At 40.7% G+C, this 12,400-nt stretch overlaps 1 protein-coding gene across 1 annotated transcript in view; it reads right to left on the reverse strand.

Annotated features, from left to right (window-relative positions):
• FASTKD1 (FAST kinase domains 1) overlaps window positions 1–12,400 on the reverse strand; it is a 272,895-nt gene that overhangs the window by 43,644 nt on the left and 216,851 nt on the right. The window contains exons 10-11 of the mRNA XM_086956076.1: window positions 5,652–5,780; window positions 4,043–4,174 (exon numbers count right to left, since the gene is read on the reverse strand). Of these exons, the coding sequence (XP_086812202.1) occupies window positions 4,043–4,174; window positions 5,652–5,780 (261 nt within the window). The remainder of the gene's footprint in view (window positions 1–4,042; window positions 4,175–5,651; window positions 5,781–12,400) is intronic.

Raw genomic sequence — 12,400 nt, forward strand, 5'->3', positions numbered from 1 at the left:
ATCCAGCTTTAGGTGATGCCACTCACCTCTAAGAAGCTGGTCGTCAGGCAGATACTGGCCCAGGGGAAGGGGGGGGGGGGGGGGGGGGGGGAGGGGGTAATCCACTGCCCAGGATCAGACATATGTCAACGGGTATGCCTAGGCCTTTGTGCACACACTAGATTAGCTTGAGCCGGGGTCAAAATCTAAAGTTGGGTACGCAGCGCAAGGGACCTTTCAGTTTCAACAGATAAGGGGACACACACACACACTCTGCTTCTACGACAGCTGCCCTTCCCTCATCCCCATTTTCCCCTTCTCTCAATCTTTCCAGTCTCCCTTCATACCTCATCAACTGCACTTGCCTCAGCTTATGAGAGGAGATGACAGATGACCTTGGAGAAGCATAGCCTACTAAAAGCCAGAAAACGGGAAAGAGGTGGCATAAAGCAAGTGAGGAGTGGAGGAGGAAGATGAGGTGTCAAAAAGAGAGTGAATCGGATGGGAGGGCAATGTGTATGGAGGAGATGAGGAGAGTGAAAAGAGTACAGAGAAGAAAAATAAAAGATAAGAAAGGGAACAGGGCTCGGAAAAGCAACAATCAAACACAGTCAAGAAAAACAAGATGTCCTGAAGGGTCTTTCTACTAAATAAAGGAAACCATCAAAACCCCACCCGAGGGAAACTTTTACAAATAAGGTGGCAAAGCCTTTTCTGACTTGCCTGCTTGCTCAAAAATATTGCATTTATAAATCTCCATAGAAGTGGGGAAGTCCGCCACTGTTACTGGAGAACACCATGCAGTGAGATCCTTAAAAGTATAAGAAGGACCCAGTAGAATTCCAGGAGTCAAAGCAGGTACCAAAAGGAGAAATTAAACGGATCTAAAGATTTCCTGCACTTTCTCTTTCAAATAGGTTTCCAGCTTTGGTAGTAAATAATGACCCAGACAATCACATTTCAAATGGTGACATAATAGAAAAAGGGCAAAAAAGGATATACCAGCAATGAGATCTTATTCTCCACAGTTGGTGCGAAATCCTCTGAAATAGAAGAGGAGATATCCAAAAAGGTACTAGGTTTAATAAGGTGAGAAGTCACATTTGAAGCTAAAATAATTGGCAAAAGTGAAGGAGGTGAGAGTACGAACAAGGGCATTACAATCAGCATAAAAAGTTAGCCCATTTAACGATAACGATTCTTAAGTTCATGCAAATGGAGCCCCACATTTTTTGCCAGATCTAATAAGTAAAAAAGAATCAAGGGGCACTGAAAACTAAGGTAGACATTTTGGCCAATGCTCTTTTTAAATATTCCAAAAAGATGAACTAAATAGAAGAATGTGCTGACTCGCTAAAGCAGACATTTACAGAAAGCGAATACTAAGTGAACTCTATCATGCCGAAGCTCTTGGAAAAAAGGAAGTTCTTAGGGAATCCCCACTCTAATCTTGGATAGTTTGAGTTCAGGAAAGAATAAAAGTCATTAGTTTGTATGGAATAATTTTTAAATGACTTATTTAGTATTTATTCAGAAGAAGGGAAAAAACTATAAAAGCTTTGCTTTACTAATGTCAAATGAGAAAAGTTACTCATGCAATCTTTTCAAAGGTCTTAGAGACATTGGCCCTCTCAATCAGCAAAAAGAGTAACTGGGAGTAGGTGAGCGAAGATTGGTGGTTGAAAATCGGGGCTAGGAAGGGTTGGGAGCGGCAGAAAAAGGAAACAAGCTACATGTATGGATATGGTATGAACTTTATCTTTGTAGAAGGGTAAAAGGGCAGACTAGATATAGTATATTTAGATTAATATAAAAAGGCCCAATGTTAGCCTTAGATGTCTCTTCAAGCGATAAATGAACCTTTTGGGGTTAATATCTATTTTGTAGAAAAAGCCCCAAGATTCAGAGAGCAGTTGTATCCTAGGTGAACAGGGCCAATACCGGAGTGGCTATCATTAGCACAAAGGCCACAATATAAAAGTTTTACCACATGCTACACATTAAACAAAAGTTAACTGGCCAATTATGCAGATTTCCTAAAGTAAAATTCTCCTTATTGTGGCCTGTTATTACAGCCCTATCACAGATTATCCTTTCACTCAGTGCAAATTATTTATCACCTAGGCATCTTATGCTCCCCTGTACATTATTAGTAGATGTTAAGAGCTTTCTAGGAATATTACAAGGCTGCTTGGGTTAAAATTACTTAATGCGTTTTGAGTTCGATTAAAGGCTTTATAAGATCTACAACATAGGGTGTCCTTCGTACCAAGGGTTATTGTGCTGTACATGCTACCGCTAGAGGAGAGAAGGAGGATCTGTTTCAATTACATTTTAAACTACTGAAAGATGAGACAATTCATCAATTAAAGGGTCGCAGAACCTTCTATTACCCATAGGCTGGGTTTTGCATGCTCAGAAATTACTTGCCACGTGCGAGCGGTTTTCTGCACTGGTTAATCAACCCCAGTTTCACTAGGGACTATGCTAACATTATATACACAATGATAGGGCATCAGTTTGAAATGGGTTGCTTAATTTTGTATATTCAAATTGTTTCTTTAGAAGTAAGTTTCTAACTAATTCAACACTATTGTATGACACAGGAGTGAGTCACTCGCCTACTACAAATAACTGGTATATACAAACATACATCATGGTGGCAAAATCGGATGAAAGTGGGTGTAATATTTGTCACTGAACACTGGGAGAATTTCTGAAACACAAAATATATGAATCTTTGAATTTTAAAGAAAGTCTTTTGAAGAAATACCAGCTTCATATTCCACTTTAAGTTTCAGAAATTGATCCATTATACTCATAAACCTGTAAACTGGAATTTTTTTTTCACACTAAGAGCATAAACATCTTAGTCTGTATCTCCCTGATCTCGGAGGCCCTAAAGATCCTTTATAGCATCAGAAGGATGAAAAGTTGCTACTAAGTAGTATTGATATACATTTGGTAGAGCGGGGTGCATGTGTCCCATTTGATGCATTTAATCCCTCTCCTGGCAAATTTAAGAAGGATACATATTTTGTATGTTTTAGGCTTTTCACCTATGCTCTTGTGAGTGATCAAAGTAATTTATCTTAATGGTAGAAAGTCAGGTATCGCTTAATAATAAAACTGCATTCTTGGGAGGGGCTGGATATTGGTGCATGATATCTTTTAAAGGTGAACATGCAACTTCGCTTTCTGCTCTGATAAATTAAACAATTATAGCACATTAATGTAAAATGTTTATCATAAACTGTAAAATAAAGAGAGAGTAAACTATGAGGCAGGTGGTGACATTTGAAGTGCTGTAACAGTTAATGATGGTGCTTGGGAAAATGTTTCAGAATATACAAGGGAAAGAGTTTAAATACATACTTTCCTCACAAAAAAATCAACTTTATGTCAGATTACATAGCTTAATTTGGGGAAATTGAGTGAATCAGCATCATTTTATGTGAAAGAACTGTTTGGTTTACTCTAGGGGGGAAAGTTGACAGCAATTCTACTGAGTTTGGGTAAAACATGCCCTAACGTCTAGCATGGTTAGCTCGAGAACCCCAATCTTGGGCCAAATACGGATTGCCTCTGTATGAAGATGTAATGATTCAATATTTTGTGAACTCATGAGGCTTAAAACCCTTATTTAAGGCTCCTTAAATATAACTTTATTTATATAGAAATAAAAATAGTAGGCATTCCAGATTGCAGGAAAAGGTGATGCTCTTAAATATTCGTGCTAAAGTCTTCTTACATTGTAGCAATTAAAAGACACAACCCATATTTTTACAACGCACTTTTCAATTTCATCATGTGTTACGCAACTGCCAGAAATGGGTCATGGCGTAAGACAAGACAGGGATCTCTTGGCAGCTGTGTTAGCCTTTAAGACAGACATGTTCAACTTTTTTTTTTACTGACCAAGGCTGAAGTTCATATTTAAATCATTTCTTTTCCCGTCACACAGGTGGAAATTTGGACACAGGAAAGAAATATTACTACAGAAGGAAGCAAGCTTAACTCTCCAAATCGGCAAAGATTCCAGGATTATCTGTGAGTTACCTACTTTGACGTAGCTGCTGCTGGCAGTAGCGATCATGAAACCAGGGAATCTGAAACTCTGGACACTCCAAGCAGACCGCTCTGTTGAGCTCCATCAGACGCAAGCGTATCTTCATGTTTAAGCTCAAAGACAGGGCTGAATTTGGATAAAATAGTGATTATGGTCAGTTAAATGATAGTTTCATTTCCTCAAACGCTCTCTGAAAAAGTACAGGTTTTAAGCAGTATAACAGTTATTGTGTGAAAACTAAATGAGATTCTTTATTTAATCATCCTTTTTTTTATTTGAGTGCTACTCTTGAGTACCTGCAAACTTGAAAGTAACCTTTATTACTTTTTTATATCTTTTTTAATACAAATAAAATTAAATGTACATTTTCTTAAATCTGGGATTAAAAGCAGTGCCGAGATGTTAGCAAATGTCTTCATGGATTAAATGAAAAGGGATGCTGCAAAGCAAATTAATAGTACTTTTCGGGATCCTGCTCACCAGACTTATTTAGGAACAAAAATACAGTATTTACAAGGGAAAAAACATTCAATTCACAGAATTAGGAGCAGTAGGATTTTGACCTTGTAATAGAATTACACCCACAATTCTGTGGGGGAGAGGGGGTAGGGGCAGCAGGATTAGGGGGTTGGTGGTTAACAAACGTTTGCACATAGTACCCTGGCCTGAAAACATTCAAACATTCAGACATATATTCCTGCATGGGGTGTAATTCCAGATTCTAAGGAAGATTCCATCAACGACCATAAAATGACAGAAGAAGCATTGCCAACCAAGATGAACTCACAATCGGGGTATCCATGCTAAACAGGACACATTTCATTAAACGGATAAAGACAACTTTAACCCAATAAAACCCTAGGCAAATGGCAGAGCTCTGCAATAAAATGTAAGACCATTTGCAACACAGAATAGAGAAGTAAGCCCTCGACTAGCGAGCAGGGAGCATGTGCCCTGCATAGACCATTCAGAACGCACAGTGTTTTCATACGAGAGCTGGACCTCTGCAAACGTCAGATTACAAAAGACGAAGCCAGATACTAAATTGCACGTCGCGTAACCTGCAATGGTATTACAAAAATAAACCTTCAATGCTGTATTTTTGTCTCGTTGCACATCTTAATCTTACAGTTGTGTTGAAGAGGTATTTATATTCTTTATGTAGCAGATTCAGCTTGGCACATCAGTAGACTTTTGTGCCTGCAGTGACATGTGCCTGGCCTGCTTAGGTTTTACTTTGTCATGAGAGTGGAGGTGGAAATATCCAGCAAATATGACCTCTAAACTTAAGACAAATGGTGGACTTCGGCCCTGAGTGACAATAGCAGGAATCCTGTTCACCTTCTTCATCAGAACCTCTTTCACCCTGGCACTGGAGCTCCTTGCTACTGTTAACTTAACATGAATAGATGAAGTAATGGAGAAACACTGAAATATAGAAAACGTGCACAATAATATATTAACCAGGTTCTGGAGGCTATTACAAACACAAGTCACAGTGGTTGATTTAACTTGAAAATCAACATAGTATGTAAAAAAAAAAGTTTTACTTCATCTGCTAAACTCAAGATAGACATGGCAAAATATGAATAAAAGCACATACTTTCAAGCTGAGCATCCAATCTGGCTAGGAAGTTGATGTGAAATATTTCCTTGATTAGCTCCTCTGGGAAGTACTCCGCAACTGCCAAAGAGTAGCCAAGAAGAACCAGGAGATGAGGATCTAGCGAACCTTGAAGAAGAAATAAATACAAAACTGAATACCTGAATTTTACACATTTCTTTAAATCCTGCAATCGCATTAGCAAAAACATTTAAAAGTCAATTCTGCACCATCCATTTGAATTGACAAGAATATATGCAACCTACACTGTAGGCAGGCTTTTTCATTCTTGAACCACACTGCAATCTCAAATATTATCTCTAGATGTTTTCTTCTCTTACGAAGTATGGGGAGCCTTCCTTAATCAGCGACTGCTCTCAAAGACAGACGAGGGTATCTATATTACTCCGTGACATTCTAGTTACACATGGGCTAATGGCCGCGAAGGCCATGCAACTTCTGACATCTTCAAAATTCTACTTTTAGAAGAGGCCATTATTATAGTTATATTGATTAAATATTCATTCGACATCCAATTAGAGCTTTATTTAGTGGATATGGAAGTAGAACCATGAATGGCCAGTGATCACTATGTACCCCAATCCATCATGGTCTGTTAACGAATGGTTGGGCAATAAACAATCTAGACGTAAACCCCATTTTTTGTATAAATGATCGGACAAACTTTAAATGGGCCTTGGTTTCAAATAACAATGTCATTATACCTCACAATTATCAAGCTTATACAACACTCTTAAGCCCACATGAACATACTGACAAAAACTTGATACACTCGGTTAGCCTCCATACTGAATGATCAGCGTGTCTAATTCAATATCTCACTAAGGTAGGGGCAAAGAGCCCCCCGCCCCCACAGTAGTCCCCCTGACTGGTTTACCAGAGATTGTAAATAAGCAAAGTTACTCCTATTAAATGAAGTCACAACGGGTGATAGAATTGAAATAAGGGCTGCACGGAGAAGCTTTTGGTCAATTTTAAGTGATAATAGGCAGCCCTGGGATGAAGCACAGGAGGGCGATCTATCCAATGCCCTGCAATCTAAACACATAAGGGCATTCTGGAAAATTATTGCCAACTAGAGTCGATCAGTTGACTTCCAACCAGAAGGAGCTGTACAACTAGAGTCTTGGATTGCCCACATCTCTAAACTGTATTAAGAAAGGAGTGATGGTGTACCATCCCCTGTACCCAGAGAACGTAGTCCCTTGGCTAGCACCCGAGCTCCTAGAAGAATAGCAGGGGTGCAGGAACTAGAGAAGAGTGAAACAGAGGCAGCATTACGTCAGCTTAAGAGGGAGAAAACACCAGGACCTATGGTATACCATGGGGACCTGCATTTATCGCAACCCTCCATCTGGGTGACCCATCTTAACATTCTCATGAAAGTGATTGTGATGGGCGAGGAGATACCTCCCTCATGGAGACAAGCAATTACTGTTCCTATTCATGAAATGTGTTGAAAGGGCCTCCCTTGTAATTACAGGCCTATAAGCCTTATGGATAATAGTCAAAACATCTTTTGCAGGCTGGTGCTTTCTAGACCCTGGACATGGATAACTGAGAAAAATATTCTGACAGAATTCTAGGTGGGGTTAAGAAGTTAAGTCATCACATTGTATCAGGCCTTCAGTTTGCAAACCATATGCTGGAAACTTATTCTCTTGAGGAAGGCCCAACTATACGTGGCCTTTATGGATCCGAGGGCTGCTTTTGACCTCATCCCAAGGGCAAGCCTGTGGCAGGTGTTGGGGAACTATGGAGTTCCCGATGATATACTTAGGATCTTAATAACCCTCCTCATGGAAACGTTTGCATAGGTAAGACCTCGACCCCAGAATCCCAACAGGTGTGAAGTAAGACAACATATCACAACACAAGTACTCCCTAGATGACCCAGTCTGCCACTAGTGTATTTCAGGCTAACTAGAACATTCTATACATTGAAGATGGGTGGTATGCCCTACGTGAAGTTTATGCACCACTTATGCGTGGGGAAGGAAGCAATTTCTTTTGTTATTTTATTCCCTCACACACCCTAGTGGTGTCATGGTTAATCATCGGGACACCCTGACGCCTAGAAGTCATGGTGGGCTCGACCGGATCTCAGGGAGCGCTTACTGCAATATTTTTGGCATGGGGGATAAAGATTAAAAATCACTGCCAGATCCCGGTTTCCCTTTATTCTTGGATCTGGCAGTGATAATAAAAACAACGATAAATAGGGTCTGTGGGGATATTATGGTCCTAGGACCCTATTGCCAACATGTTTCTGTCCCTTGCTGCCCCATAAAGGGTGCTCGGACTTTCATCAGGGCGAAAACCCCCTGAAAATTGGATAGTATGAGAATTTCCCTATACTATTCCGCGATAGCTGCTCCTTATATGAACAAGACCTTTGTCACCAGTATTACTCCATCTGTAAGGGGAAACAAAGACCAAGGGAAAACAAAAGAAGAAATACACCCTTTGTTTTATCTGGATATGTGACTGTATGAATCTAGATTGCACTTGTGCTCATACCAACGTGTTTCAACAATTCTATTGTAGGTAAAACCACAGGAAACAGGCATGGTGCGGGATAGCGGGTGAGGGATAGAGAGTGGTAGAGGGAAGGAGGGGGCAGGGGCCAGGGAACGGGGCCGGGCTGTGTTGTAGGTCATTCCTGCTTCGATTTTACCAGCCCAATTTACTGGCAGGTAAAATCTGGTCCTTTTTTCCACATTGGATAGACCCAAGGGCTGGTACAATTTTTCACTCATGGCAGAACGGAATTCAATGCCACACAGGAATCATTATCCACTCAACATGTAATCAGGCCTTAGAAATAATTCAATCATTTGAATTCATGAAAGCTACAGTGGTCTGCAACAGGGATCTCCCTTTAAAGGGCAGCATGTAATATCCCAAAATACTTTTATAAATAAACAAGATAATTAAGAACATATTAAAATAAAAAAGAGCAAAGGCGCAATTATGTGCATCTAACCCCCACCCAGAGAGATGCACTGCAAAATGCAAGCCAGCCATAAACCCATGTCGAGGATAGCCTAAATACAGATAGGAAATGGGAAGTTTTACTTTTTGGGTGTGTTTTCGGTTGTGTTGATGACTGGATAGGGTGGGGGAGGAGATATGGGGATAAAGCCACTTTTCCTGTCCATGCCAACTGTGTGCTGAAGGTGATTAAATAAAGCAAATTAAATAAACACATCTTGGCTACTTGTGTTACAATCATGATACAAGTTATGCTGCTCTCACTCATAACATGCATAAACATGTGCGTGTCTATATGAACCATTATGTTTTCATAAGCTAAATTTTCAAGGATTGTCAATAGAAGAGCAAACCACCGAATCAACTACTGTCTGAGTCAGCAAGTGCTGCAAGAAAGAGAAGTTTGTAAACAATACAGAGATTGTGAAATCTGCAAAACACAAGCAAGTCACTAAAAACAGTGAACGGCGGAAGGTTCAAAATAGGCCCTGCTTTGCATCTTTCATTGCTAGGCACACAGGATGGATGCACAGAGCTCTGATGATTGTTCTATGCAAGTGGGTGCTTTAACTGTAAGAGTACCTCTCCACCCTCTGCATAACAAGCACTGGCAAAGTCAAATGAATTTCTGGCACTGGCTGGTAGCCTTTTGGCCTTGCCAACATCTTAATGTTTTTGTAAATCTATACTACAATATATTAAAATACTGTCTGCCTGTGCTTCGCAATATAGTTCTACAAAACAATAAAATATGGCCACCTAAGGGAGTGCATGCACAGGCAACCATCTTGGAAAAGGATAAAAGCGTGCTTGCTAACTTGCAAGGTGGTGGCATGGCACGCTTGTGATGCAGAACACTCTAAGCTGCAGAAAAAGCCAATTAGTAGTGTGAAGAGGTTTGCGCTGGTGTTGTCTGTAACTTGTAGAATGCTCACTGCTGATGGTTCCCTTGGGCATGTGCCTTCCATGTAGAACTTACCTTTGTGTTGGCCAGTGACAGCTGGTTTTGTCTGATCCTGTGTTGGCTGCTGCACAGTCTCCGCTGTGAATAAACTCGACGTTACTCTTACCACATCAATTGTGGGGACTCCTTACTACAATTATTATGGTGATCAATGACAGAGGACGGCAAAACCCACGGAAGCTCTCCGATGCATCGTTGTGAAATCCACCCGATCTCTTTCCCAATCTTCGTTCACCACGCAGGTGTAGCAGAAACTACCTCCGCTTATCGTTGACAAAGACTCAGAGGTACCAGTGCAGTACGTGTTACATTTTCGTCGGGGGCCGATGTCTGAAGGTACGCTGGTTGCGCATGCTCTTCCTTCCCTTGTCATCCCAAGTCCGAAGCATTTTTTCGGGATAGTGGCAGGCCTAGTTTTTTACTGATATATATATATATATATATATATATATATATATATATATATATATATATATTCTCTTCTCTTCAACATGCAGTCTGTTTCTCCACCACCCCCTTTCTTCGAGGTGCCTGGTAATCCACCTATAACATGGAAAAACTGGTACAATGCCTTTGTGACATACTTGGGAGACATTGGAGCATCTAGTTATAGGGCTGAAAGAAAGATATGTTTACTTTTACACTCTTCTGTTTCTGAAGGAAGATCAGTATTCAAACACTTGCCACCTTTGGTCCGAGCTCAGGGGGCTGAAGACATTGAAGAATATGTGGAAGCTGTGAAAAAATTAGAATTGCGCTTTGATGTTCAGCCAAGCTTTATTGTGATCATGCATAAGTTTTTCAAGAGAGAGCAAAGATCTGGTGAGGACATAGATGCTTTTGTGTATGCCCTCTGAAAATTGAGTGCAGATTCCAAATTTGAAGCTATTACAGAACAACTGGTTAGAGATCAGTATATATGCAAGCGTTTTCTATGGGGAATCCTTCCCTCGAAGAGACAATTTGTACCGCAAAAAGCATTGAACTTTCAAAAGCTGTGAAGGAGCTAGGAGATAAATCTAATGAACTGGTGGGGGTGGTTAGAACTAAGGACCTTAATACCAATATGGCCCCCCGCTCTGAAAGTAGTATTTTCAAACAACCCAACATGTGCTTCAGGTGTGGGAACCCCTCTCATAATAAGGGGGGGTAGAGGGTGCCCAGCTAAGAATGTTACATGCAGGCCTTGTGGCAAGATGGGGCATTTTGCCAAAGTGTGTCGAAGTGGTAAGCGCAGTGGATTTGTTCATCAAGCCGGCAGGAGGCAGGTCAATTCTTCTATTGTGAATGTGTCTGATGTGGAACGAGCTGACCCAGACAAAATTCGTAATATTCAGGATGAGCTGAGAGATGTAGTTATGGTGGTGAATGAAGAGTCTGTCATCGTGGGACACACTTCCGAATGTGTTGATCCTTATGTTGAATTGGTATTAGTGACAAGAAAGTGAGTCTGTTGGTGGATTCCGGTGCTCACCCAGGAAATGTTTGAGGAGGTTTGGGGTAACCATCCCTTGGAACTGCCCGACAAGGCCCCGGTTTCATTTGAGGGGCGGAAAATAGAGTTAGCTGGGTTTTTTGAAGACATCCTAGAGTTTCAGGGAAGGAATATTCTCGGTAAAGTGAATGTAGCCATCAAGGGCTTGTCAATTCTGGGGTGGTTCCACCAAGGGTTATTTCAAATGGTTCTCAGGCCGGGGACCAAGGAACAAGTCTCTATTGTCTGCTGAACCAATAATTTTGAAAACGTATTTCAACCTTTTCCCCTCAGTTTTTGGGGAACGCTTGGGACAGATTAAGGTTAAGGATGAAGCCATTCCCGTTAAGCACAGACTTAGGAGTGTCCAGTTTAGTGTGAGAGATCTTCTTGAACTTGAATTAAATGATTTGTGTGAGAAGGGCATTATAGAGCCTATAGTCATCTTTATGGCTTTCTCCATTAGTTGCTGCTAGGAAGAAGAATGCAGTCACAATAAAAAAATATTTGGATTGAAGCTCACCCCCTTCCTAAGATTTAGGAATTGCTGATAATGATTATTAATGGTTTGAAGTGGTTTAGTAAATTGTATCCGGCTTTGGCTTACCACCAGGTGGTTTGGGGGCCATCTTCAATGCATCTCATATCATTTGTGCTTCCTATTAGAACCTTACAATACTGTAGAATGCAATTTCGACTTGCCTCTGCAGTTCTTCAGAGGATTATGTGTCACATGTTGAAGGGGGTCAAGGGTGTAGCTGTTTTTCAGGACGATGTTTTGATTCATGGTGAATCTAAGGAAAAATGACGAATCCTTGTTCCAAGTCTTAAACATCATGCAAGAAAAAGATGTTGTCCTCAAAAGGAAATGTGTCTTTTCCTAAAGAAAAAAGTGAAATATTTGGGACACATGTTATCTGAACAAGGGGCGGGACCTAGGCCCGGCCTATTGCCGGCCATTGTTGACAGCATAGCACCTTCAGACAAGGTTGGGCTCACATTTTTCATTGGGCTCTGAATTTTATTCTAGATTTGTAGCCGGCTGTTCATCAAAGGTCCAACCACTCACTAACATGTTGAACAAAAGTGTGACTTTCGTCTGCAACAATCACTTTCAGGAAGTGTTTGAATGGATCAAATATCAATAGGTTGGTCGCAACATTTTGAAACCTTTTGATTCCAAGGTTGCGTGCACCATCACGGTTGATGTCAAAAGTGTAAGGTTAGGACCCATTCTCACAAAAATCAAAGAAGGTGTCGATAGTACTTAGGATACACTTTGAGAGCCTTGAGAGG

The sequence above is a fragment of the Lissotriton vulgaris genome, chromosome 2_1 (genome assembly GCF_964263255.1).
Source record: "Lissotriton vulgaris chromosome 2_1, aLisVul1.2, whole genome shotgun sequence".
NCBI lineage: Eukaryota > Metazoa > Chordata > Amphibia > Caudata > Salamandridae > Lissotriton > Lissotriton vulgaris.